At 36.3% G+C, this 23,099-nt stretch overlaps 1 protein-coding gene across 5 annotated transcripts in view; it reads right to left on the bottom strand.

Annotated features, from left to right (window-relative positions):
* Nucleotides 1-23,099, bottom strand: part of IFT88 (intraflagellar transport 88) — a 148,568-nt gene that overhangs the window by 102,432 nt on the left and 23,037 nt on the right. For all 5 annotated transcript variants that reach the window (XM_032838225.1, XM_032838228.1, XM_032838229.1 and 2 more), the window contains 7 exons: nucleotides 22,625-22,688; nucleotides 21,840-21,909; nucleotides 12,521-12,611; nucleotides 10,318-10,422; nucleotides 9,045-9,147; nucleotides 7,597-7,711; nucleotides 5,487-5,718 (listed from right to left, as the gene is read on the bottom strand). In XM_032838225.1, the coding sequence (XP_032694116.1) occupies nucleotides 5,487-5,718; nucleotides 7,597-7,711; nucleotides 9,045-9,147; nucleotides 10,318-10,422; nucleotides 12,521-12,611; nucleotides 21,840-21,909; nucleotides 22,625-22,688 (780 nt within the window). The remainder of the gene's footprint in view (nucleotides 1-5,486; nucleotides 5,719-7,596; nucleotides 7,712-9,044; nucleotides 9,148-10,317; nucleotides 10,423-12,520; nucleotides 12,612-21,839; nucleotides 21,910-22,624; nucleotides 22,689-23,099) is intronic.

Raw genomic sequence — 23,099 nt, 5'->3', positions numbered from 1 at the left:
TCCATTGTGTATATATACCACATCTTCTTTATCCATTCGTCTGTTGAATGCCAGTACCATGCTGTCTTGATGATGACAGCTTTGTAATAGAGCTTGAAGTCCATAATTGTGATGCCACCAACTTTGGCTTTCTTTTTCAATATTCCTTTGGCTATTCGCGGTCTTTTCTGGTTCCATATAAATTTTAGGATTATTTGTTCCATTTCTTTGAAAAAAATGGATGGTACTTTGATAGGAATTGCATTAAATGTGTAGATTGCTTTAGGTAGCATAGACATTTTCACAATATTTATTCTTCCAATCCAGGAGCATGGAACATTTTTCCATTTCTTTGTGTCTTCCTCAATTTCTTTCATGAGTACTTTATAGTTTTCTGTGTACAGATTCTTAGTCTCTTTGGTTAGGTTTATTCCTAGGTATCTTATAGTTTTGGGTGCAATTGTAAATGGATTGACTCCTTAATTTCTCTTTCTTCTGTCTTGTTGTTGGTGTAGAGAAATGCAACTGATTTCTGTGCATTGATTTTATAGCCTGACAGTTTACTGAATTCCTGTACAAGTTCTAGCAGTTTTGGAGTGGAGTCTTTTGGGTTTTCCACATATAGTATCGTATCATCTGCGAAGAGTGATAGTTTGACTTCTTCTTGGCCGATTTGGATGCCTTTAATTTCTTTTTGTTGTCTGATTGCTGAGGCTAGGACTTCTAGTACTATGTTGAATAGCAGTGGTGATAACGGACATCCCTGCCGTGTTCCTGACCTTAGCGGAAAAGCTTTCAGTTTTTCTCCATTGAGAATGATATTTGCGATGGGTTTTTCATAGATGGCTTTGATAATATTGAGGTATGTGCCCTCTATCCCTACACTTTGAAGAGTTTTGATCAGGAAGGGATGCTGTACTTTGTCAAATGCTTTTTCAGCATCTATGGAGAGTATCATATGGTTCTTATTCTTTCTTTTATTAATGGGTTGTATCACATTGATTGATTTGCGGATGTTGAACCAACCTTGCAGCCCTGGAATAAATCCCACTTGGTCGTGGTGAATAATCCTTTTAATGTACTGTTGAATCCTATTGGCTAGTATTTTGGTGAGAATTTTTGCATCTGTGTTCATCAAGGATATTGGTCTGTAGTTCTCTTTTTTGATGGGATCCTTGTCTGGTTTTGGGATCAAGGTGATGCTGGCCTCATAAAATGAGTTTGGAAGTTTTCCTTACATTTTTATTTTTTGGAACAGTCTCAGGAGAATAGGAATTAATTCTTCTTTCAATGTTTGGTAGAATTCCCCCGGGAAGCCGTCTGGCCCTCGGCTTTTGTTTGTTTGGAGATTTTTGATGACTGTTTCAATCTCCTTACTGGTTATGGGTCTGTTCAGGCTTTCTATTTCTTCCTGGTTCAGTTGTGGTAGTTTATATGTCTCTAGGAATGCATCCATTTCTTCCAGATTGTCAAATTTGTTGGCATAGAGTTGCTCATAGTATGTTCTTATAATTGTCTGTATTTCTTTGGTCTTAGTTGTGATCTCTCCTCTTTCATTCATGATTTTATTTATTTGGGTCCTTTCTCTTTTCTTTTTGATAAGTCTGGCCAGGAGTTTATCAATCTTATTAATTCTTTCAAAGAACCAGCTCCTAGTTTCGTTGATTTGTTCTATTGTTTTTTTGGTTTCTATTTCATTGGTTTCTGCTCTGATCTTTATGATTTCTCTTCTCCTGCTGGGTTTAGGGTTTCTTTCTTGTTCTTTCTCCAGCTCCTTTAGGTATAGGGTTAGGTTGTGTACCTGAGACCTTTCTTGTTTCTTGAGAAAGGCTTGTACCGCTATATATTTTCCTCTCAGGACTGCCTTTGTTGTGTCCCACAGATTTTGAACCGTTGTATTTTCATTATCATTTGTTTCCATGAATTTTTTCAATTCTTCTTTAATTTCCTGGTTGACCCATTCATTCTGTAGAAGGATGCTGTTTAGTCTCCATGTATTTGGGTTCTTTCCAAATTTCCTCTTGTGATTGAGTTCTAGCTTCAGAGCATTGTGGTCTGAAAATATGCAGGGAATGATCCCAATCTTTTGATACCGGTTGAGACCTGATTTAGGACCGAGGATGTGATCTATTCTGGAGAATGTTCCATGTGCACTAGAGAAGAATGTGTATTCTGTTGCTTTGGGATGAAATGTTCTGAATATATCTGTGATGTCCATCTGGTCCAGTGTGTCATTTAAGGCCTTTATTTCCTTGTTGATCTTTTGCTTGGATGATCTGTCCATTTCAGAGAGGGGAGTGTTAAAGCCCCCTACTATTATTGTATTATTGTTGATGTGTTTCTTTGATTTTGTTATTAATTGGTTTATATAGTTGGCTGCTCCCACATTAGGGGCATAGATATTTAAAATTGTTAGATCTTCTTGTTGGACAGATCCTTTGAGTATGATATAGTGTCCTTCTTCATCTCTTTTTATAGTCTTTGGCTTAAAATCTAATTGATCTGATATAAGGATTGCCACTCCTGCTTTCTTCTGATGTCCATTAGCATGGTAAATTCTTTTCCACCCCCTCACTTTAAATCTGAAGGTGTCTTCGGGTTTCAAATGAGTTTCTTGTAGGCAACATATAGATGGGTTTTGTTTTTTTATCCATTCTGATACCCTGTGTCTTTTGATTGGGGCATTTAGCCCATTAACATTCAGGGTAACTATTGAGAGATATGAATTAAGTGCCATTGTATTGCCTGTAAGGCGACTGTTATTGTATTTTCTGTTCCTTTCTGATCTACTACTTTTAGGCTCTCTCTTTGCTTAGAGGACCCCTTTCAATATTTCCTGTAGAGCTGGTTTGGTGTTTGCAAATTCTTTCAGTTTTTGTTTGTCCTGGAAGCTTCTAATCTCTCCTTCTATTTTCAATGATAGCCTAGTTGGATATAGTATTCTTGGCTGCATGTTTTTCTCGTTTAGTACTCTGAATATATCAGCCAGCTCTTTCTGGCCTGCCAGGTCTCTGTGGATAAGTCTGCTGCCAATCTAATATTTTTACCATTGTATGTTACAGACTTCTTCTCCCGGGCTGCTTTCAGGATTTTCTCTTTGTCACTAAGACTTGTAAATTTTACTATTAGGTGACGAGGTGTGGACCTATTCTTATTGATTTTGAGGGGGGGTTCTCTGAACCTCCTGGATTTTGATGCTTGTTCCCTTTGCCATATTGGGGAAATTCTCTCCAATAATTCTCTCCAATATACCTTCTGCTCCCCTCTCTCTTTCTTCTTCTTCTGGAATCCCAATTATTCTAATGTTGTTTCGTCTTATGGTGTCACTTATCTCTCGAATTCTGCCCTCGTGGTCCAGTAGCTGTTTGTCCCTCTTTTGCTCAGCTTCTTTATTCTCTGTCATTTGTTCTTCTATATCGCTAATTCTTTCTTCTGCCTCATTTATCCTAGCAGTGAGAGCCTCCATTTTTTATTGCACCTCATTAATAGCTTTTTTGATTTCAACTTGATTAGATTTTAGTTCTTTTATTTCTCCAGAAAGGGCTTTTATATCTCCCGAGAGGGTTTCTCTAATATCTTCCATGCCTTTTTCGAGCCAGCTAGAACCTTGAGAATCGTCATTCTGAATTCTAGATCTGACATATTACCAATGTCTATATTGATTAGGTCCCTAGCCTTCGGTACTGCCTCTTGTTCTTTTTTTTGTGGTGAATTTTTCCGCCTTGCCATTTTGTCCAGATAAGAGTATATGGAGGAAACAAGTAAAATACTAAAAGGGTGGCAACAACTCCAGGAAAATATGCTTTAGCCAAATCAGAAGAGATCCCAAATCGTGAGGGGGGATAAGGGGATAAAAAGAGGTTCAGAAAGAAAAAAAAAAAAAAAGAAAAAAGAAACAAATAAAAAAAGAAAACCAATAATGAAAAAATATGAAAAGGAAAAAAAAATATATATATTAGATAAACTAGTTAAAAAACGTTAAAAAAGAAAAGGGTGAAAGTTAAAAAATTTAGCAGAAGAAGAGAAAAAAAATTGAAAAAGAAAAAAAAATTAACTGCATGGCTAAAGAATCATGGGGAGAAAGCCATGAGCTCTGTGCTTTGGTTTCTCCTCCTCTGGAATTCCGCTGCTCTCCTTGGTATTGAAACTGCACTCCTCGTAAGTGAACTTGGTCCTGGCTCGGTTTCTTGTTGATCTTCTGGGGGAGGGGCCTGTTGTAGTGATTCTCAAGTGTCTTTGCCCCAGGCGGAGTTGCACCGCCCTTACCAGGGGCTGGGCTGAGTAATCCGCTCGGGTTTGCTTTCGGGAGCTTTTGTTCCCTGAGCGCTTTCCGCTTTCCAGTAGAGTTCCGGAGGACGGGAATGAAGATGGCGGCCTCCCAGTCTCCGGCCCGGAGGAGCCGAGAGCCCGGGGCCCCACTCCTCAGTGCGCCCTCAGAGAACAGCGCCCAATTACTCCCGTCACCCTGTCTCCGGCCTCGCTCCGAGCTGACCGAGCCTGCGATCGGTTCAAGGTAACCCCAAGCTGAGAGTCACTCCTCGGCTCTGTCTCAGTAGCCAGCTTCCCCGTTCTAATACCTGCAAGCTCTGCGACACTCAGACACTCCCGATCCTTCTGTGACCCTGCGGGACCTGAGGCCACACTGACCCCGCGTGGGCTTCACCCCTGTTTAGCCTCTGGAGTGATGTCCCTCAGCGGAACACACTTTTAAAAGTCCTGATTTAGTGCTCCGTTGTTCCGCCGCTTGCCGGGCACTGGCCCCTACCCCCGGGGTCTATCTTCCCGTCGCTTTGGATTCACTTCTCCGCCAGTCCTACCTTTCAGAAAGTGGTTGATTTTCTGTTTCTAGAATTGCTGTTCTTCTTCTCTTCGATCTCCCGTTGGATTTGTAGGTGTTTGCAATCTTTAGATAAGCTATCTAGCTGATCTCCCGAAACCTGAAGTAGTCTCAGCCTGCTACTTCTCCGCCATCTTGACTCCTCCCCCCTATTTCTTTTTTTCCTTGGTTTTTCACTTAACATTGTATAGTATTTCCTCCTCAGGTCTCTGAAAATATGACTTTTGTATTTTGCTGCATTCTATGTGTAAGGATAAGGACTTCTTTTCATTTTTGATCTACTTAGTACACACAGTTTTAGTTTCCTCTGTTCAACAATGACTGAAAAAAAAGTTTAAAAAAAAGGCTTTAGTGGTTCCTTTGTCAAGATATTATTCTTAAAGAATGGCATGTAATCTTACATTTTGTAAGATTTTTTCTTTTTTCACTAAAATTGTAAAGTCATTCTTCAATCATAGTCTCTAGCCCTATTTCAACAGAATCCCACTGTCAACCTAATTTAAATAGTAAATAAAACTGGTAAAAGCACATTAAATTTAATTAATTAAAACATATTAATATAGGGCTAGAAGAAACCTAAAAGGTCACCCATTCCAACTTCTTCATTTCTAGAAACAGAAAAGCACAGATAACTGGTAGCTGGCTACACAGCAGTCTTCTTCATACTCACACTTGGTGAAATATATTTATCATCTTCATCAATTTCTAATGGAACAGCAATCAATTTTTGGAATGCCTTCTTCATTTTGTCTCGATCTCCAACAGCAAAGTAACTAAGAATTAGGTTGAAGCCTGCCTTCAGATTTGGTGCCATACTCATGATGTGCTCAAATGAATTAATGGCATCTGAATACTGACCAGTTTTTATAAATGTAACACCAATGTTCTGCATGATTTTAATCCTAAAGAAATACAAACATAGATAAGCTTTAAAAGTCTCACTTCTTTAGTATGGTAGTAAAGACATTCCACAGATAGGTTCTTTCTTTCCTTTCTCATTTTTTATTGCTTTGTTAAAGCTTTATTGAGGTTTAACTTACATATCATAAAATTCACTTGTTTTTAGTATACAATTCAGTGAACACTGCTAATATCTACACAGCTGTGAAACTATAACCACATTCCTATTTTAAGTCACCTCCATTACCCTAAAAAGAAAATCTGTGCCCATTAGCAGTCACTCCCCATTCTCATCTCCTGCCCTACACAATCATTAACCTACTTTCTGTCTCTCTAGATTTGTTTCTTCTAGACGTTGCATAAAAATAGTCATATATAATATTTTATATCTGGTTCTTTCAATTAGCATAATCTTTTGAGGGGTCCTCCATACTACAGCATATATCAGTACTCTATTCCTTTTATATTTCCAAATAGTATTCCACAGTATGAATATAGCATATTTTATTTATTCATTGCTTATTTGACAGACATTGGATTGTTTCCACTTAGGGGCTATTATGAATAATGCTATGAACATTCACACACAATCCTTTGTGATAGCATGTTTTAATTTCTCTGGGGTATATACCTGAGAGTGGAATTGCTGGCCCACTGGTAAATTTGTGTTTAACTTTTTAAAAAACTGCCATATTATTTTCCAAACTGGCTGTACCATTTCATATGCCCAGGGTATGAGGTTTCCAATTTTTCTACATGCTCTTCAATAATTATTTTCAGTCATTTGATTATAGCCATTATAATAGATGTGATCCCATCTTATTTCTAACCACTCCTCAACATAACACTGTTTCAACTAAATTCATCTATTCATAATTCTCTAATAAGATCACAAATACTGTTATTTCTTTGGCTCATCCCAATTTTCCCTTTGTCTGGAATATAACCCTTTCTGCCTTCATCACGTAGGTAACCTATTGCAAGTACACCTCCTTCATAAAGCCTTTCTTGACCATTCTTGTTCTTAAAAATCAGTCCCTCAATTTAGTTACTATAGCACCTCTTGATTACTGGTAATTAAACACCTGACATAAACTATCTAATATTATTATCTTTTTCTACAGTGCTCAAAGTTTTGGACTTACCTGAGTTAAAAGTGCCTAAGAGCATTGTGTCCTAGAAGCTAGATATTTCCCAATAATAATGATATATATTATTAAAAAACAAATAATCACTAAAGGTGGCATTCACAAATAAACTAGCTTTCACAGAGGAATTATACTAAGCCCAAGGAAAATTATAATCAGTAAATATCCTGGAAATCATCTATGGTATCAAGGTCACTACAAGACCATAAGGTAATTTGCTGTTTCTGCTCCTGAAATATTGTATGAATAGAAAATATTCCAGCTTCCTCCTCCTCTCCCCTCTTCTAAGATTCAAATGCAATCCCTTCCTAAACTATTTCATTCTCAATCTACAGCAAGAATATAAGGTGGTCTTAATTTCTAGCCTATAGGAATTAAGGTATTCTGTAGTCTGTTATGTTCTAGAGGACTGCTATTTTGATTTTACATTGGCAGTAACTTATATTTGCCATTAATGGCCTGCTAGGTTATCCCTTATACAGGCCAATTAGTTTTGTCTTATTTTAATTGATTACATATTTTGTCTCTAACCTTTAACTAGTCATTATATAAATGTGTGTAAGTAGTCAATAGGGGAACACACCAAAATGCTACTGATACAACATAAATCTAAACACCTAACATGTACAAACACCTAAAAACATTCAACCCACTGGTGACAGGTCAGAAGAGTTATCTTGTTTCTGAAAACCAACACTTAAATTTCACCAAGTTATCCCTATGTAAACTTACCTCATTTCTTTATGGACGCTTGGAATTTGATCTAGTGCCATTCGGTAGAATTTAATGGCTTTGGAATAATTTCTTTGCTTTAAATAAATATTGCCCATATTCACTTTCAATCTTCCTAATAAAAAAATAATGAATATATAATATTCTGTTTTCTTCACTTCTTCTGTACTTTAAATGTCCTTACTTCATATTCTTTGACAATTTTCTCAAGTTAGGAAGCTTCAGACACTACCTAAAATTCTCACTTTTAAAGAGTTATACTATTTTCATGCATCTACACACTAATCTCCCATAAGGAAATGGAACTAAAGACAGATGGAAATACGAAGCCTGAAGATATGGCTAGAAAACAAGTGATTTACATTATAAAACTGGAATTGTGCTTTTCTAAAAAAAAAAAAATGGGTTTAAAAATTAGATTCAATAATGCTACACACATTTTAATATATTAAAGAAAATGAAATTCTGATAAATTTTAATACTACTACCAAAAAATTACACAATATAAATGATATATATAAACTATAGTCTCTTGGGAATAAATTTACAAGGAAAAGCAATTTTTTATTTTTATTTATTTATTTATTTATTTTTTAAAGATTTTATATATTTATTTGACACACAGAGAGAGAAATCACAAGTAGTCAGAGAGGCAGGCAGAGAGAGGGGGAAGCAGGCTCTCCGATGAGCAGAGAGCCCAATGCGGGACTCGATCCCAGGACCCTGAGATCATGACCTGAGCTGAAGGCAGAGGCTTAACCCAGTGAGCCACCCAGGCGCCCGGAAAAGCAATTTTTTAAAAGATTTTATTTACTTGAGAGAGAGAGAGGATGAGCAAGAGAGAGCATGAAAGAGGGGGAGGGGCACAGGAAAAGAGAGAAGCAGATTCCCCACTTGAACAGGGAGTCCTAAACCAGGCTCAATCCCAGGACCCTGGGATCATGACCTGAGCCAAAGGTAGCTGCTTAACCAATTGAGCCACCCACACGCCCTTTGGGAAAGCATGTTTGATGGGATTGCAATGGTTCATTCTACTTGTGATGACAGAATATAATTTTTGTATACTGTTAGGCAATATACCTTATACCAAACAAACAATACATTTTTTGTTTACTGTTAGGCAATATACCTCACACCAACAAATGTTTCTTCATTTGTATTTATGTGGGTTTTCATATAAACAGTATCTTTAAGCAGGACACTTCCATATAAACACAAATTTGTTTAGACCATAGATTATCTTAAGAAAACAAGGGGAAAAGTAAATTAACACTACAAAACTACTATACTCAGTCTGCCTGGCTGGCTCAGTCAGAAAAGCATGCAACTCTTGATCTTGGGATCATGAGTTTGAGATCCACACTGGTTGTACAGATTACTTAAATACATAAACTTTAGAAAAATAAAAAGAATTATACTTACTGGGAAAATTGACTACATATACCCACCTGCATTGCTAAACATCTTATTTTTCACTATAACTTGATATGTGTTTAGTGCTTCAGCATACATTTCATTAGCTGAATATTGACTAGCCAAGTTGAAAAGAACCTAAGGAATAAACATTGCAAAAACACATGTAATGACCATTATAGGCCCCTTTTATCTATACTCTTTTCAGAGATTAAGATTCTATAACAAAGCTACATGCCTTTCTCAAGATACCTAGCCAACTAGGAAGTGAAGCATGCACAGAAATATCTTGCATTCAAAATGAACCTGAACATTGAGACAAGTATAGCTATCCTCTATATGGCACCTTAATTTCATAAGTATTCTTTCTAATTTAGGTGGTATTTGCCATCCATTAATCTCAGAAAGACGTACAAAGAATAAACTTATATTGTTAATGTTGCTGGTAATAAAAGGAGAAGGTAAGATAGTGGGTCAAATTTTCTTTGTAAATAAAAATTAAACATTACATGGAAATATTTTAAGGATTCATTTGTGTACTTCTTTACATGCAAAACTGTAAAAAGTATTTCTCTGTATGCAACATTATAATTTAAGTCACTAAGTTATAGAAATTTACCTTCCTACAGATAAAAAAAAAAGATCACTAGAAATTATTCCCTAAAGATTCTATGGAATTTAAAGATACTAGCTACTAAGAATAAACATCTAAAAATTCCTATTCAAAGTTTCAAATGCCCTTTTTCCCCATTTGTATGGCAGATGAACACTTTTCCCACTAAAAATACACCCTTTTTAAAACACCGGTATAAACATCTAGTGTCTTTTTAGAATTAAAAAAAGTTCTGTAAGAAATTAGCTTTTGTTTTTTTTCACTACCCTCACATAACACTGTATTATATACCTAGGTGGAAGTTCTTAAAAATCACAGACAAAAAGTCCACATTAGAATTTCATTAAAGTAACCACACTAAAAACAGAGTATAAATACTAGCAATCTTCCAGAAATAGTCATTGGGTGGTGGGTTTGCGGGTATTTCCTAAGTTATTAAAAACTAATTAACTAAATAAAAAAAGTCTCTGCACAGAACAAAGAGTGCCTCATGAACTTCATAAATATGTCTATTAATTGAATTCTGAGCACCTAAGGTCCAATAAGATTTATAATAGCTAACTGAATTTAAATAAAAATAAAGTCTTCGTAAAAATTAAAAAAAAAACAGAAAATAAGAAAAAAGAAAAAAAAAAGTTTCAGAATCTATAAATCCTAGCCAAAATAATTTTACTCAACAGGTATTTTATACTTACTGAGTATGTTAAATCCAAATTGATATTTTCTGGAGTTGTAACTTGTTCTCGTTGTCTCACCAAGACTCTCTCTTTTCTTCCTGCATCTTTTGCCTTTTCTAAGGCCTGAAATCAAGTTCTTACTTTGTAAATTTCTTTAAGCATTCATTATGAGCATTTTATGCTTTTGAAAGATATTTGCATGTGAGGCTTGGTTGGATTCCTTATACTTCCTTGGATTCCCAGTATGCCCTCCTATACTCTTACAATAAACTCCCCTTGAAAACAAAAGAACCCAGAGTATTTGTTTAAAGTGGAACTTACCATCATAAAATTGTCACATGTTCTCCCCACTGATCCCCAGAAAGAGGAAGTATGAGTGATAAAATGGAGAGTATATTAGCCCCAAGTCAAGTTTCTTTATCACCATACCTGCTATCACCATTTAGATTTGACTCTACGTATTTTCTTCTTTTTTCCATCCAATTCTGAATCTTTGGGTATATTAATTCCAACTTATATGATAAAAATTTAGATGGATTTGTTTGGTTTCTGGGATGCTCAAAACACAGAAAAATCAAAGGATAACTGCTATCCAATATTACAACAAATGCTTATTACTTAGTTTGGCTCCTTTATCCCACTCAGAATGCCAAGACCCTTTTCCTGATTTCCACCAAGAGACTAACTACAGGCAGATTAATTTAACATGGGATTTTTTTTTTTTTTAGAGGTAGATAAAAAAAGCACCATTTCTGTGAGCAATAAAAGTAGCTTTAATACTGAACAATTCTAATGGTACTCATTAATGTGATAACTAAGTCTTAGAAAGTACACTTATATGGTATGACAAAGTAATGAGGACAAAGCAAATAAAGAAAAAATATTTAATTAATTTATTAAGATTCTATTTATTTATTTATTTACTTGAGAGAATGAAAGATCACAGAGGGAGAGGGAGAAGCAGACTTGCCACTGAGTGGAGAGCCCTATGCAGGGCTCAATACCAGGACCCTGAGATCATGACCTGTGCTGAAAGCAGACGCTTAACCTACTGAGCCACCCAGGTGCCCCAAAAATATTTAATTAAGAAAAGAAAAGCAGAGGGATGCCTGGATGGCTCAGATGGTTAAGTGTCTCCTCGGGTCATGATCTTGGGGTCCAGAATGGAGTCCCGCAAAGGGCACCTTGCTCAGCAGGGAGCCTGTTTCTCCTTCTTCCTGCCACTCCTCCTCCTTATGCTCGCTCTCTCTCTCTCTGACAAATAAATTAATAAAATCTTTTCTAAAAAAAGGCATGAAAAACCAGAGTTGGGGTACCAAAAAGCAAACTATGATTTTGCAGTTTATTTAGGAAAGAGTATTTTAGGGTAGTAAGGCTTAAATAAGAAAGCAACACTTAGTACTGCATGTGGACCATGGTAACTATGCCTTTCAGCAGGCTTTGAGTCTAATTCAATAGGAGGCCACCAAGGCTGCAAAATTTAATCAACCGTTCCACCAGAATTTGTTTTCCTATTGTATTGACCAATGTCAAAAAATTATAAAATCAGTTAACTGTTTTGACCTGAGAGTTTTTATGAAGCAGCTGCCTATTGTTTTCAAAAAATTGCTTTAGTGAAAACTCTAAGGCCTGTCAACAGCAAAAAACAAACAAACAAACAACGCATGTGCATCTATTTAGGTATCCCTTACTTTTTGAAAGTTCATAAAACGCCACTCTGCTTTAACAAAAGACCTACATTAGCACCTGTTTTTTGCTAACTCAAAGAAATATGAAGAAGATTTCTGCTTTTACAAAAAAAAAAAAAAAAGGGAATAAGTGAAATAGTGTGCAAGCTCTGTTTTGTAGCAAACCCTTCGGGAGGCAGTGCACATCTCCAGTAGTGAGAGCAGCCTCACCACACTCAGCATCTCAGCATCAAGCCATCAGAGCTCTGGACTGCCTGTGAGCATCTGTGCTTTATTTTGATTTTCTTTGTGCATCCACTAGCAAGATGTGTCCCAAGACATCAGAAAAGCTTAAGAGAGGTTAGTTTTGGGGTCTAGGAATGCTCAAAGATTTTTCAATATAAATTCATAGTAATTGTTTGATGCTATTTGCTTATGAAAGATTTTGCTCTACTTCTGGATAGCAGGGACAACCTGTACATTTGCTTTTTATTTGTGCACATACATATGACATATACTTCACCATCTTGAATCCTAGAAGTTTATGAACTTACCAATTTTAAGTCTCCACAGCTGTTGGCAATACAGCTTTCTTCTACCAATTCATTTACTTTCTTCTCTAATTGTCTAATCTTTTCTTCTGGACTATTAAAGAAAAAGAGGTACTGATTCATTCAAGCACAAATAATACATATTAAAATTTAATTTACCTGTAATATTATCCATTATGTGCTTTTATAGGAATAGGTTACAGATAAGACAAATGTATAAATGGCATTAAAGAGCAAATGCAGTACTGTTTTTAATAATTATATAATTAATAGTAAAAATAACATCTTTGGTTAATAAAACTAAATAATTACTTGGCACAAGTGTAATTTAATACTGAGCCAAATGCTTTACCCTATTTATGTCATTTAATCCTCCCAGTAACATCTGATATAAGTACTACTGCTATCATTTTACTGATAGAGAAACTGGTTTAGAAGGTTAATTTTTAAGCCCAAGATCACAAAGCCAGTTAAGTTATAGTGCCAGGATTTAAACCTAAGTAAGGTAATTCAAGGACTTGTGCTATTACATTATCATCCCCAAAAGAAAGCAGATCCTTTCTTAGAGCCTATGACAAATGAAAACTTTACTTTATGGTGAAGAAAACTGAAGACCCTATAAAAGGGATGAAAATTATTATTACTTAATATGAGATGGGTACTCTAGAGAGTATTTCCAACAATGTGAAGAAGTTAAAAAATCCTGATTCAGTTAGTGGCAAACACAGTACTCCCAAATCAGTCACATTTCAAAAATAACATTAATGTCATTTTGCTACCACTTTCTTCCAGCAAAGTATCACAATGGTCTGAATGTACATCAGTGCCTAAATAAAATTTTACTATGAATATTTGAGAATACACACTATTTCTTTTAATTTTCTACAAATGGACTTATAAAAAATACAGGAATAAATCCAATAGTACAGCTTTGTCTATAGAATCATGTTTTTTGGTAGAATCTGACTAAAATTTAGTCAGGTGGGATACAAATTTTGTTGGTTTACTAAAAATTTGCAAATTTCTTACTGAGCAATGAGCATAATAAATGCCATCTTATAAAGGTTACAACAAAGTACAGAATTCTATTTTATAGTCCAAAATGCCCTAATAAATGTCTTCAGATATTACTTACAGATAATTATTAAACCTAAAATATGAATACAAAATTTTGAAGTTATAAACGTTATAAAGACACTAAAATTTTTAGTGTTTTTTAGTGTCTATTTTACAGAGTAAAATAACTGCCCTATCCCTATATATCCCTATATCCCAAATGCCAGGAAAACGAACTCTATATGCAGATAATGTTAGACACCTACCCACACAAGAACCTGCCACCATCTTTTCTCCTCGCATACAAATCTAATCTAGTCAAGAGTCTCATTCTCTTGCCAAATGTTTGGTTCAGTCATGCACATATGATGCACTTCTGGCCAGTGAGAAATTAAGACAGGTTTGCTTAGGGTAGAGGCTTTCTGGGAAGATTTTCTTTGCTCTATGAAAGGGACCCAAAACTGGGAACTTTCTGGCTCTAGGATTTATTAACTACATGGAGATTTTGAACTCTCAGGGCTCTTTTGGCATGATAGGATGGCAAGTTTTTAAGAAAAGCCAAGAGAAGGGCGCCTGGGTGGCTCAGTGGGTTAAAGCCTCTGCCTTGGGCTCAGGTCATGATTCCAGGGTCCTGGGATCGAGCCCCACATTGGGCTCTTTGCTCAGCAGGGAGCCTGCTTCCTTCTCTCTCTCTCTCTCTTCCTGCCTCTCTGCCTACTTGTGATCTGTCAAATAAATAAATAAAATCTTTAAAAAAAAAAAAAAAAGAAAGAAAGAAAAGCCAAGAGAGCCACAGAGAAGCTGAACCAGGGATGATGTTATTGAGCAGTTAAATTAACCATCCCTAGAAGTGCCTTTCCGCCAGACTTCCTATTAAGATAATAAATGTTCTTATTGTGTGTGTTTTCCTCTTGTTGGCAGCTGAAAGGATTCTAAATGACCTGGTATTTAAATAAAGTAACATACTTTTATTAGCAAATGTGCTGTCATTAACTAGGACATGGAGAAAATAGATTTTCTGTAGAGGTTTGTTAGTGAAAAAGAGAAATCATGTAATTTATACAATAGCCCAAATAGTGGTTTTAAGAACTACAATTTTTAAATCTTTATTATACAGAAGAAAAGTAGTGTTTAATAACAAGAGGCTCTGTAAACAGCTTGGGTTCAAACTCAGTCCTGCCACTTATTAGAGATACTAAGTGAAGACGGCTGTGTTTACTTTCTCCCTCAATGAACTAATGATAAAAACATCTCAGTCTTCATTTATATATAGCCCTTGCACAGAGGCATACAGTGAATATTCCGTAAACACTGGCTTATGTTACTACTTGTAAAATGTTTCCATCAATGGTACTTAGATCCCAGTAAGGACATATACCTGAATTTTTACCACAGCTCTTGGCTACTCTTTAGCTGCCAGCAAAAAACTAAGTTAATGCTCTAAAAAATTAAATTTCTCAATATTGATATGACTCTTCCTATATGTTCTCTTAATTTTTTCATTGAAATATTCTTTTAAAATAAGCATATTCTATTCCGTTTTCAACTCCATTTGGTCTCTAAGAGAATCAATATTAGCATCTATAAACATTAGACTTATCTTCACAAAAATATTAAAACTGCATAGAACACACAAGGCTGTTTTTCTTAGACTTGATTCTTTTGCCTATTCTAAGAACCAGAGATGATGTTTTGATTACAATTCTATTGACAAGAACTTTTATTTTTGAGGATACATGATTAATTTTTTTAAAAACTTTTTAAAAATATATTTTTATTTATTTATTTGACAGAGAGAGACAATGAGAGGGATAACACAAACAAGGGGAGTGTGAGAGGGAGAAGCGGCTTCCCATTGAGCAGGGAGCCCAATGTGGGGCTCTATCCGAGGACCCTGGGATCATGCCCTGAGCCAAAGGCAGACGCTTGACTGAGCTACCCAGGCACCCCAAAAAACTCTTTCTTTTAATCACCCAGTGCTCATCATGACAAGTGTACTCCTTAATTCTCATCACCTACTCCCCCTATCCCCTATCTACCTCCACTCTGGTAACCATCAGTTTGTTTTCCATAGTTAAGACTCTCTTTCCTGATTTGTCTCTTTTTTTTCCTTTGCTCATGTGTTTCTTAAATTTCACATAGGAATGAAGTCAGCTGGTATTTGTCTTTCTCTGACTTATTTCACTTAGCAGCATACTCTCTATCTCCATCCGTGTCCTTACAAATGGCAAGGTTTCATTTTTTACGGCTGAATAACATTCCACCAAATATATATATATGCCACATCTTCCTTTTCCATTCCTTTATCTATGAACACCTAGGCTGCTTTCATAATTTGGCTATTATAAATAATGTTACTATAAACACAGGGGTGCACGTACCACTTTTAACTTGTATTTTTTTATTCCTTGGGTAAATATTTAGTGGTGCTATTGCTAGACTGAATGGTAGCTCCATGTTTAACTTTTTGAGGAAACTCCATACTGTTTTCCATAGTGGCTGCACCAGTTTCAATTCAAACCAACAGTCATGAGAGCTCTCCTTTATCCACGTCCTAGCCAACACCTGTTGATTCTTATGTTGTTGACTTTAGCCATTCTGACAGGTGTGAGGGGTTAGCTCACTATAGTTTTGATTTGCATTTCCCTGATAGTAACTGATGATGAGCATCATCTCATGTGTCTGTTGGCTGTCTGGATGTCTTCTTTGGAGAAATGTCTGCTCATGTCTTTTGCCCATTTTTTAACTGGATTTGTTTTTTGGATGTTGAGTTTTATAAGTTCTCTCTCTCTCTCTCTCTCTCTCTATATATATATATATAGGATACTAACCTTTAACTGGATAGGTAATTTGCAAATATCTTCTCCCCTTCCATAGCTTGCCTTTTAGTTTTATTGGTTGTTTCCTTTGCTATGCAGAAAGATTTTTAGTTTGATGTAGTCCCAATATTTTATCTTTGGTTTTACTTCCCTTGTCTCAGGAGACATATCTAGAAAATGTTGCTATGGCTGATGTCCGAGAAATTACTGCCTATGTTCTTTCCTAAGATTTTTATGGTTTCAGGTCTCGCATTTAGGTCTTTAATCCATTTTGAGTTTATTTTTGTGTATGGTGTAAGAAAGTACCCCAATTTCATTCTTCTACACATGGCTGGCTGTTCAGTTTTCTCAATACCATTTGTTGAAGAGACCATCGGATAATCTTTCCTGTGTTGTCCAAGATTAATTGACCATATAGTTGCAGTTTATTTCTGGATATTCTATTCTGTTCCACTGAACTTTGTATCTATTTGTGTGCCAGAACCATACTGTTTTGTTTACTACAGTTCTGTAATATAACCTGAAGTCTGGAATTGTGATGCCTCCTTTGCTTTTCTTTACCAAGACTGCTTTGGCTATTTGGGCTCTTTTGTATTTCTATACAAAGTCTGGGATTGTTTGTTCTAGTTCTGTGAAAAAGGCTATTGGTATTTTGGTAGGGACTGCATTAAACATATAGATTGCTCTGGGTAACAGAGACATTTTAACAATTTATTTGTTCTTCCAACCCATGAGCATGGAATGTCTTTCCATTTCTTTGTGTTGTCTTCAACTTCTTTCATCAATATTTTATAGTTTTCAGAGTAAAACTCTTCACCACTTTGGTTAGACTTATTCCTAGGTATCTTATTATATTTGGTGCAGTTATATCTGGAACTGTTTTTTTTTTTTAATTTCGCTTCCTGCTACTTCATTATTGGCATATAAAAATGCAACAGATTTCTGTAGTTTGATTTTGTATCCTGAAACTTCCCTGAATTTATCAGTTCTAGCAGTTTTTTGGCAAAGTCTTCCTGATTTTCTATATATAATATCATGTCATCTGTAAATAATGAAAGTTTTAATTCCTTGCCCATTTGGATACATTTTATATCTTTTTGTTGCCTGATTTCTGTGGCTAGGACTTTCAGTACTATGTTGACTAAAAGTGGTGAGTGGATATCCCTATCTTGTTCCTGACCTTTAGGGGAAAAGGTCTCTTTTTCCCCACTTAGGATATGTGTTGGGGGGTGTCTCATATATGTTGAGGTATGTTGCCTCTAAACTTACTTCGTTGGTTTTTATTATGAATGGATGTTGTACTTTGTCAAATGCTTTTCCTGCACCTATTAAAATGATCCTGTGGTTATCCTTCCTCTTATTGATGTGATGTATCACACTGATAGATTTGCCAAATCTATCAAACCACTTTTGGAACCCAGGAATAAATCCCACTTAATCATGGTGAACAATTTTTTAAATTTATTGTTGGGTCCTATTTCCTAGTATTTTGTTGAAGATTTTAGTATCTATGTTCATCAGAGATATTGGTTTGTAGTTCTCTGTTTTTGGTGTCTTTATCTGGTTTTGGTATCAGGGTGATGCTGGTCTCAGAGAATGAATTGGAAAGTAATCCTTCCCTTTGTATTTTTTGGAATAGTTTGAGAAGAATAGGTCTTAACTTTTCTTTAAATGTTTGGTAGAATTTCCCTGTGAAGCCATCTGGTCCTGGACTTGAAAAGAATGTATATTCTGCTGTTTTAGGATGGAATGTTCTAAATATATCTGTGAAACCCATCTGTTCCAGTGTGTCACGCAAAGTTATTGTTTTTTTGTCGATTTTCTATTTAGATGATCTGTCCATTGATGTAAGTGGGGTGTTACAGTCCATTACAGTTATTGTATTATTAGCGATTATTTCCTTCATGTTTGTTATTGTTTCATGCATTTGGGTGCTCTCATGTTGGGTGCAGAAATATTTATAATTGCCATATCTCCTTGTTGGATTGTCTCCTCTATTATTATATAGTGTCCTTCTTTGTCTCTTGTTACAGTCTTGTTTTAAAGTCTAGTTTGTGTGATATAAGTATTGCTACTCTGGCTTTATTTTGACATCCCTTTGCATAATAAATGTTTCTCCGTCCCCTCACTTTCAATCTGCAGGTGGCTTTAGGTCTAAAATAAGTCTCTTGTTGGCAGTGTATAGATGGGCTTTGCTGGTTTTTTTTTTTTTTTTTTTTTTTTAAGATTTTATCTATTTGACAGACAGAGATCACAAGTAGGCAGAGAGGCAGGCAGAGAGAGGGAGGGAAGCAGGCTCCCCACTGAGCAGAGAGCCCATGACCTGAGCCGAATGCAGAGGCTTAACCCACTGAGCCACCCAGGCCCCTCTGGGCTGTTTTTTAATCCATTTTGTTACCCTGTGTCATTTAATTGGAATGTTTAGTCCATTTACATGAAAAGTAATTATTGATAGCTATGTATTTATTGCTATTTTATTACTTTATAGTTGTTTCTGAAGATTTTTCTCTGATCCTTTTTTTTTTATCTTTCTCTGTTTTATAGTTTTCTTTAGTGATATATTTGGATTTCTTTCTCTTTATTCTTTCCATATTTATTATTTTTTGGTTTGCAGTTACCATTAGGTTTGTATAAAGCATCTTCTGCATATAGCCATCTATATTAAGTTGATGGCTCTTTTGAGTTTGAACGCATTCTTCACTCCTGTTATCCTCTCACTTTAGGTATATGATGTCATATTTTACATCCTTTTGAGTTCCTTGACTGATTTTTTAATAAAATATTTTTACTGCCTTTGTGTTTCCTACTTTCTCACTGTCACTTTTGGTCTTCCCTTTTCACTCAGAGAATCCCCTTTAAACATTTCTTGCAGGGCTGGTTTAGTGGTCATGAGCTCCTTTAGTTTTTGTTTCTCTGGGAAACTCCTTATCTCTCCTCCTATTCTGAATGACAGCATTTCTGGATAGAGTAATCTTGTCTGAAAAGTTTTCCTATTCAGCATTTTGAATATATCGTGTTGCTCCCTTCTGGCTTGGAAAGTGTCTGCTGAAAAATCTCTGGTTATCCTAATGGATTTTTCCTCATAAGTTACTGTCTTCTTTTATCTTGCTGCTTTTAACATTTTCTTCTTTATCACTATATTTTGCCATTTTAATTACAGTAGATCTTGGTATGGGTCTGCTTTTGTCGATTTTGATGGGTGTTCTGTGTGCCTCCTGGCTCTGGATATCTGTCTTCTTCCCCAGATTAGGGAAGCTTTCAGCTATTATTTCTTCAAATAAATTTTCTGCTCCCCCTCTTTTCTTTTGATGGACTTAATATGGCTGTTATTATATTTGGTGGAGTCACTGAATTCCCTAAGTCTATTCTCATTTTGCATAATTTTTTTTCTCTCTTTTCTTCAGCTTGATTACTCTCCACTACTCTCGTCTTCGATGTCATTAATTCGTCCCTCTGCTTCTTCCAGACTGTTGTTCCTTCCACCATGCATGTTTCTCATTTCATTTATTATACTTTTACTTCTGGTATACCTTATATCTATATTAAGGGTCTCAATGTCTTTCACTCTTTCCTCAAGTCCAGTGAACATCTTTATGATCACTACTTGAAATTCTCTCTCAGTCATGTTATTTCTATGTGTTTCACTTAGATCTCCTGCTGTTGCCTTGTCCTCTGTTCTTTCATTTGGGACAAATTCCTCTGCCTTCTCATTCTAAGTCTCTGTGCAACTTCTCTGTGTTAGGAAAGTCAGCTATGTCTCCTGTTCTTGAGGATAATGGCCTTATAAAGAAGAAGTCCTGTAGTGCCCTGCTGTATAGCGTCCCATGTTCCCCAGGGCCTGGCGCTTCCAGGAGTGTCTCCAGTGTGTACTATGTGCATTTGCTGTTGTGTCCTGGCCACTTTATCCTTCGGGCCCGTCACCTGCAGAGGCTCTCTTTGCCTGCTGTGGACAGTTTTTGGTCCCTGGTCTGAATCTGGAAAATTTTAATGAAGTATTCTCTTACCTGTTTGTGAAATGAGACCTGTCACCACTGCCACTGGAACTGAGAGTCTGCAAAATTCCTTCTTTGGGAGGTGCAGTGCTGGTAGGGGTTTGTTCTGGTCTTCTGGGGGAGGGATCTGTAGTACTGGGACTTATACAATCCTAACTCTAAAGTGCCTTTTCATTGGAGTATAGGGGATGGGGCTTGGTGTATGCAAGTTAGGTAGCAAATGTCTGTGCTGTGCTGGTTCCTACAGGTGGTCCGATACTTATGCTGAAGGGCAAGGGAGGGAAATGGCAACAGCCCATTTATTTGTTCCTGGCAAGGTCTCTCCATGAACACTGTCTCTCTGGGATACCCTCTGACTTGACCAAATAACCTCCCCACTGTGTGCCCCAGGCACTCCTCAGATCACTGTTTCCTTGCCTTGTGTCCATGGGTCATTTATCTGCCTTCTCTCCAAGAGTAATGCAACAGCTGCCAGGCTCTATCCTGGCCATGCCTGCTAATCTTTAAAACACTAGGCTTTGGGGCACCTGGGTGGCTCAGTGCGTTGAGCCTCTGCCTTTGGCTCAGGTCATGGTCCCGAGGTCCTGGGATCGAGCCCTTCATGGGGCTCTCTGCTCAGTGGGGAGCCTGCTTCCCGCCCCCCCGCCCGGCCGCCTGCCTCTCTGCCTACTTGTGAGCTGTCAAATAAATAAATAAATAATAATTTTTTTAAAACTCTAAGCTTTAAGTCCCACTGCTTGCCAGAATCCATGAAATTTGGCCCTTTTGGCTTTCCAAGCCAAATCTATGTAAGTCAGTTTTCCTTATGCACTCTCCTGTTAGTCTTTCTCTCACCCTTCCCCATTACCACAGCTCTCTGACCACTGCAGCAGCCATGTTTCTGTCCTAAACCCTGTCTCCATACTTCCTACTTCCTTCAATGTGTCCTCTTCTCTACCTTTAGTTGTGGAGTTTGTTCTGCCAGTCTTCAGATTTCTGGAGTATTTAGGATGATTTGATAGTTATCTAGTTATATTTGTGGGATGAGGTGAGCCTCATGAAGTGGGGGTAGGGTCCTCCCTGTTTTCTTAAAATTTACATAGAGTGAAATCATATGGCATTTATCCTTCTCTGACTTATTTCACTTGGTAGTATACTCTCTAGTTCCTTCGATGTCATTGCAAATGACAAGACTTCATTCTTTTTAATGGCTGAATAATATTCCATCACACTCACACACACACACACACACACACACACACACATACACACACAGAAAATCAATATATATACCATATCTTTATCCATTCATGAATTGATGGACACCTGGGCTGTTTCCATATCTTGGCTTATAAATAAGCTGCCATAAACATAGGGGTACTGCTGACATGACCTTTTAAAATACCTGAAAATTATATATTTGGAAAATAAAAATTAAAAATACACAACACTAAAACAACATGAGAACTTACATACCTATCTTCATTTTTGGCTTCCAGAGGAGGAGCAGGGCCCCTTGACTGACCAAGGGGGTCAAATGCAGAGCCTGAGATATAATTTAAGAGCTCATATTGAATTTGTGATACAAATAATTAAAGAAAACTTGCACAAGTTAAATTTACCTATTTATTAAATGGCTTAAATTACCTATTTATTAAATAGCCAGGACATTTATTATGTTTATATAAATGCTTTATATATCAAGAAATTGGTAAAATTTTAACATACATCAAATTTTATAAATAAAATGTGAAAACAAAAATGAGTATTCTCTCAGCATTTACTTCTCCTCCACAGTAATCTATCCTAACTCTAGGAACTCTAAATTATCAATCATGTGAGTAATGACCTGGTATTGAGTTTTTAACTATTTTATTGGTATGATACTATTTTCACCTGTAAATTTTTAATTAGGCTTTAACTTACATAAAATAAATTGCATTTTTTAGTTTTTTAGAAATGCACACATTTTTAATGTACAGGTCAGCACACTTTGACAAATTACATGCCAGTATAACCACCATTCCCATTGAGATGCAGAACGTTTTCATTGCCCCTTTCCTCTTTTATTTATTTTTATTAACATATAATGTATTATACCCCTTTCCTCTCTTAATGGTACCTAAAATAATAACGAACCTTACCATCAATGGCATGTTAGATTTTATTTAAAATGGTAACATTTTACATTTACACACAGAAACACAATAACAACATTAAAACATCTGAAAAAAATTATTAGAAGAGATAATATAACAAACCTCTCAAAGCTGCTTTGGTAAAACCAGCTGCTCTCACTGCTGTCATTGGTCTAGTAACTCCATCCTTGAAAGAAAAACAATCATTTAAAAGGTGTTCTTAAATTAAGATTTGCTTCTTATTTCTAGTTCTGGACATACATTAACATAGTCCCTTTTTTTATAGTCCCAATTTTTCTGATTTTTTAAAAAGACCTATTCATTTATTTGAGAGAGAGAGAGAGAGAGAGAGAGAGAGAGCACGCACATGTGCGGTGGGGAGGGGCAGAGAGAAAGGAAGAGAGAAACTCTAAGCAGACTCTGAGCTGAATGCAGAGCCTCACGCAGGGCTTGATCTCTGAGATCATGACCTGAGCTGAAACCAAAAGTTGGACATTTATTCGACTGTGCCCCCAGACACTGCTTTAACACTTATTTTTAATCACTCTCTGCTTTTTCCTTACACCTGCCTCCTCATATGTCCGTTCTGTCTCTACTT

This window comes from Lontra canadensis, unplaced genomic scaffold, assembly GCF_010015895.1.
Source record: "Lontra canadensis isolate GAN:19392208 unplaced genomic scaffold, GSC_riverotter_1.0 scaffold103, whole genome shotgun sequence".
Classification (NCBI taxonomy): domain Eukaryota; kingdom Metazoa; phylum Chordata; class Mammalia; order Carnivora; family Mustelidae; genus Lontra; species Lontra canadensis.
The sequence above is the reverse complement of the archived record's forward strand: the minus strand, read 5'-3'. Positions and strand labels throughout refer to the sequence as shown.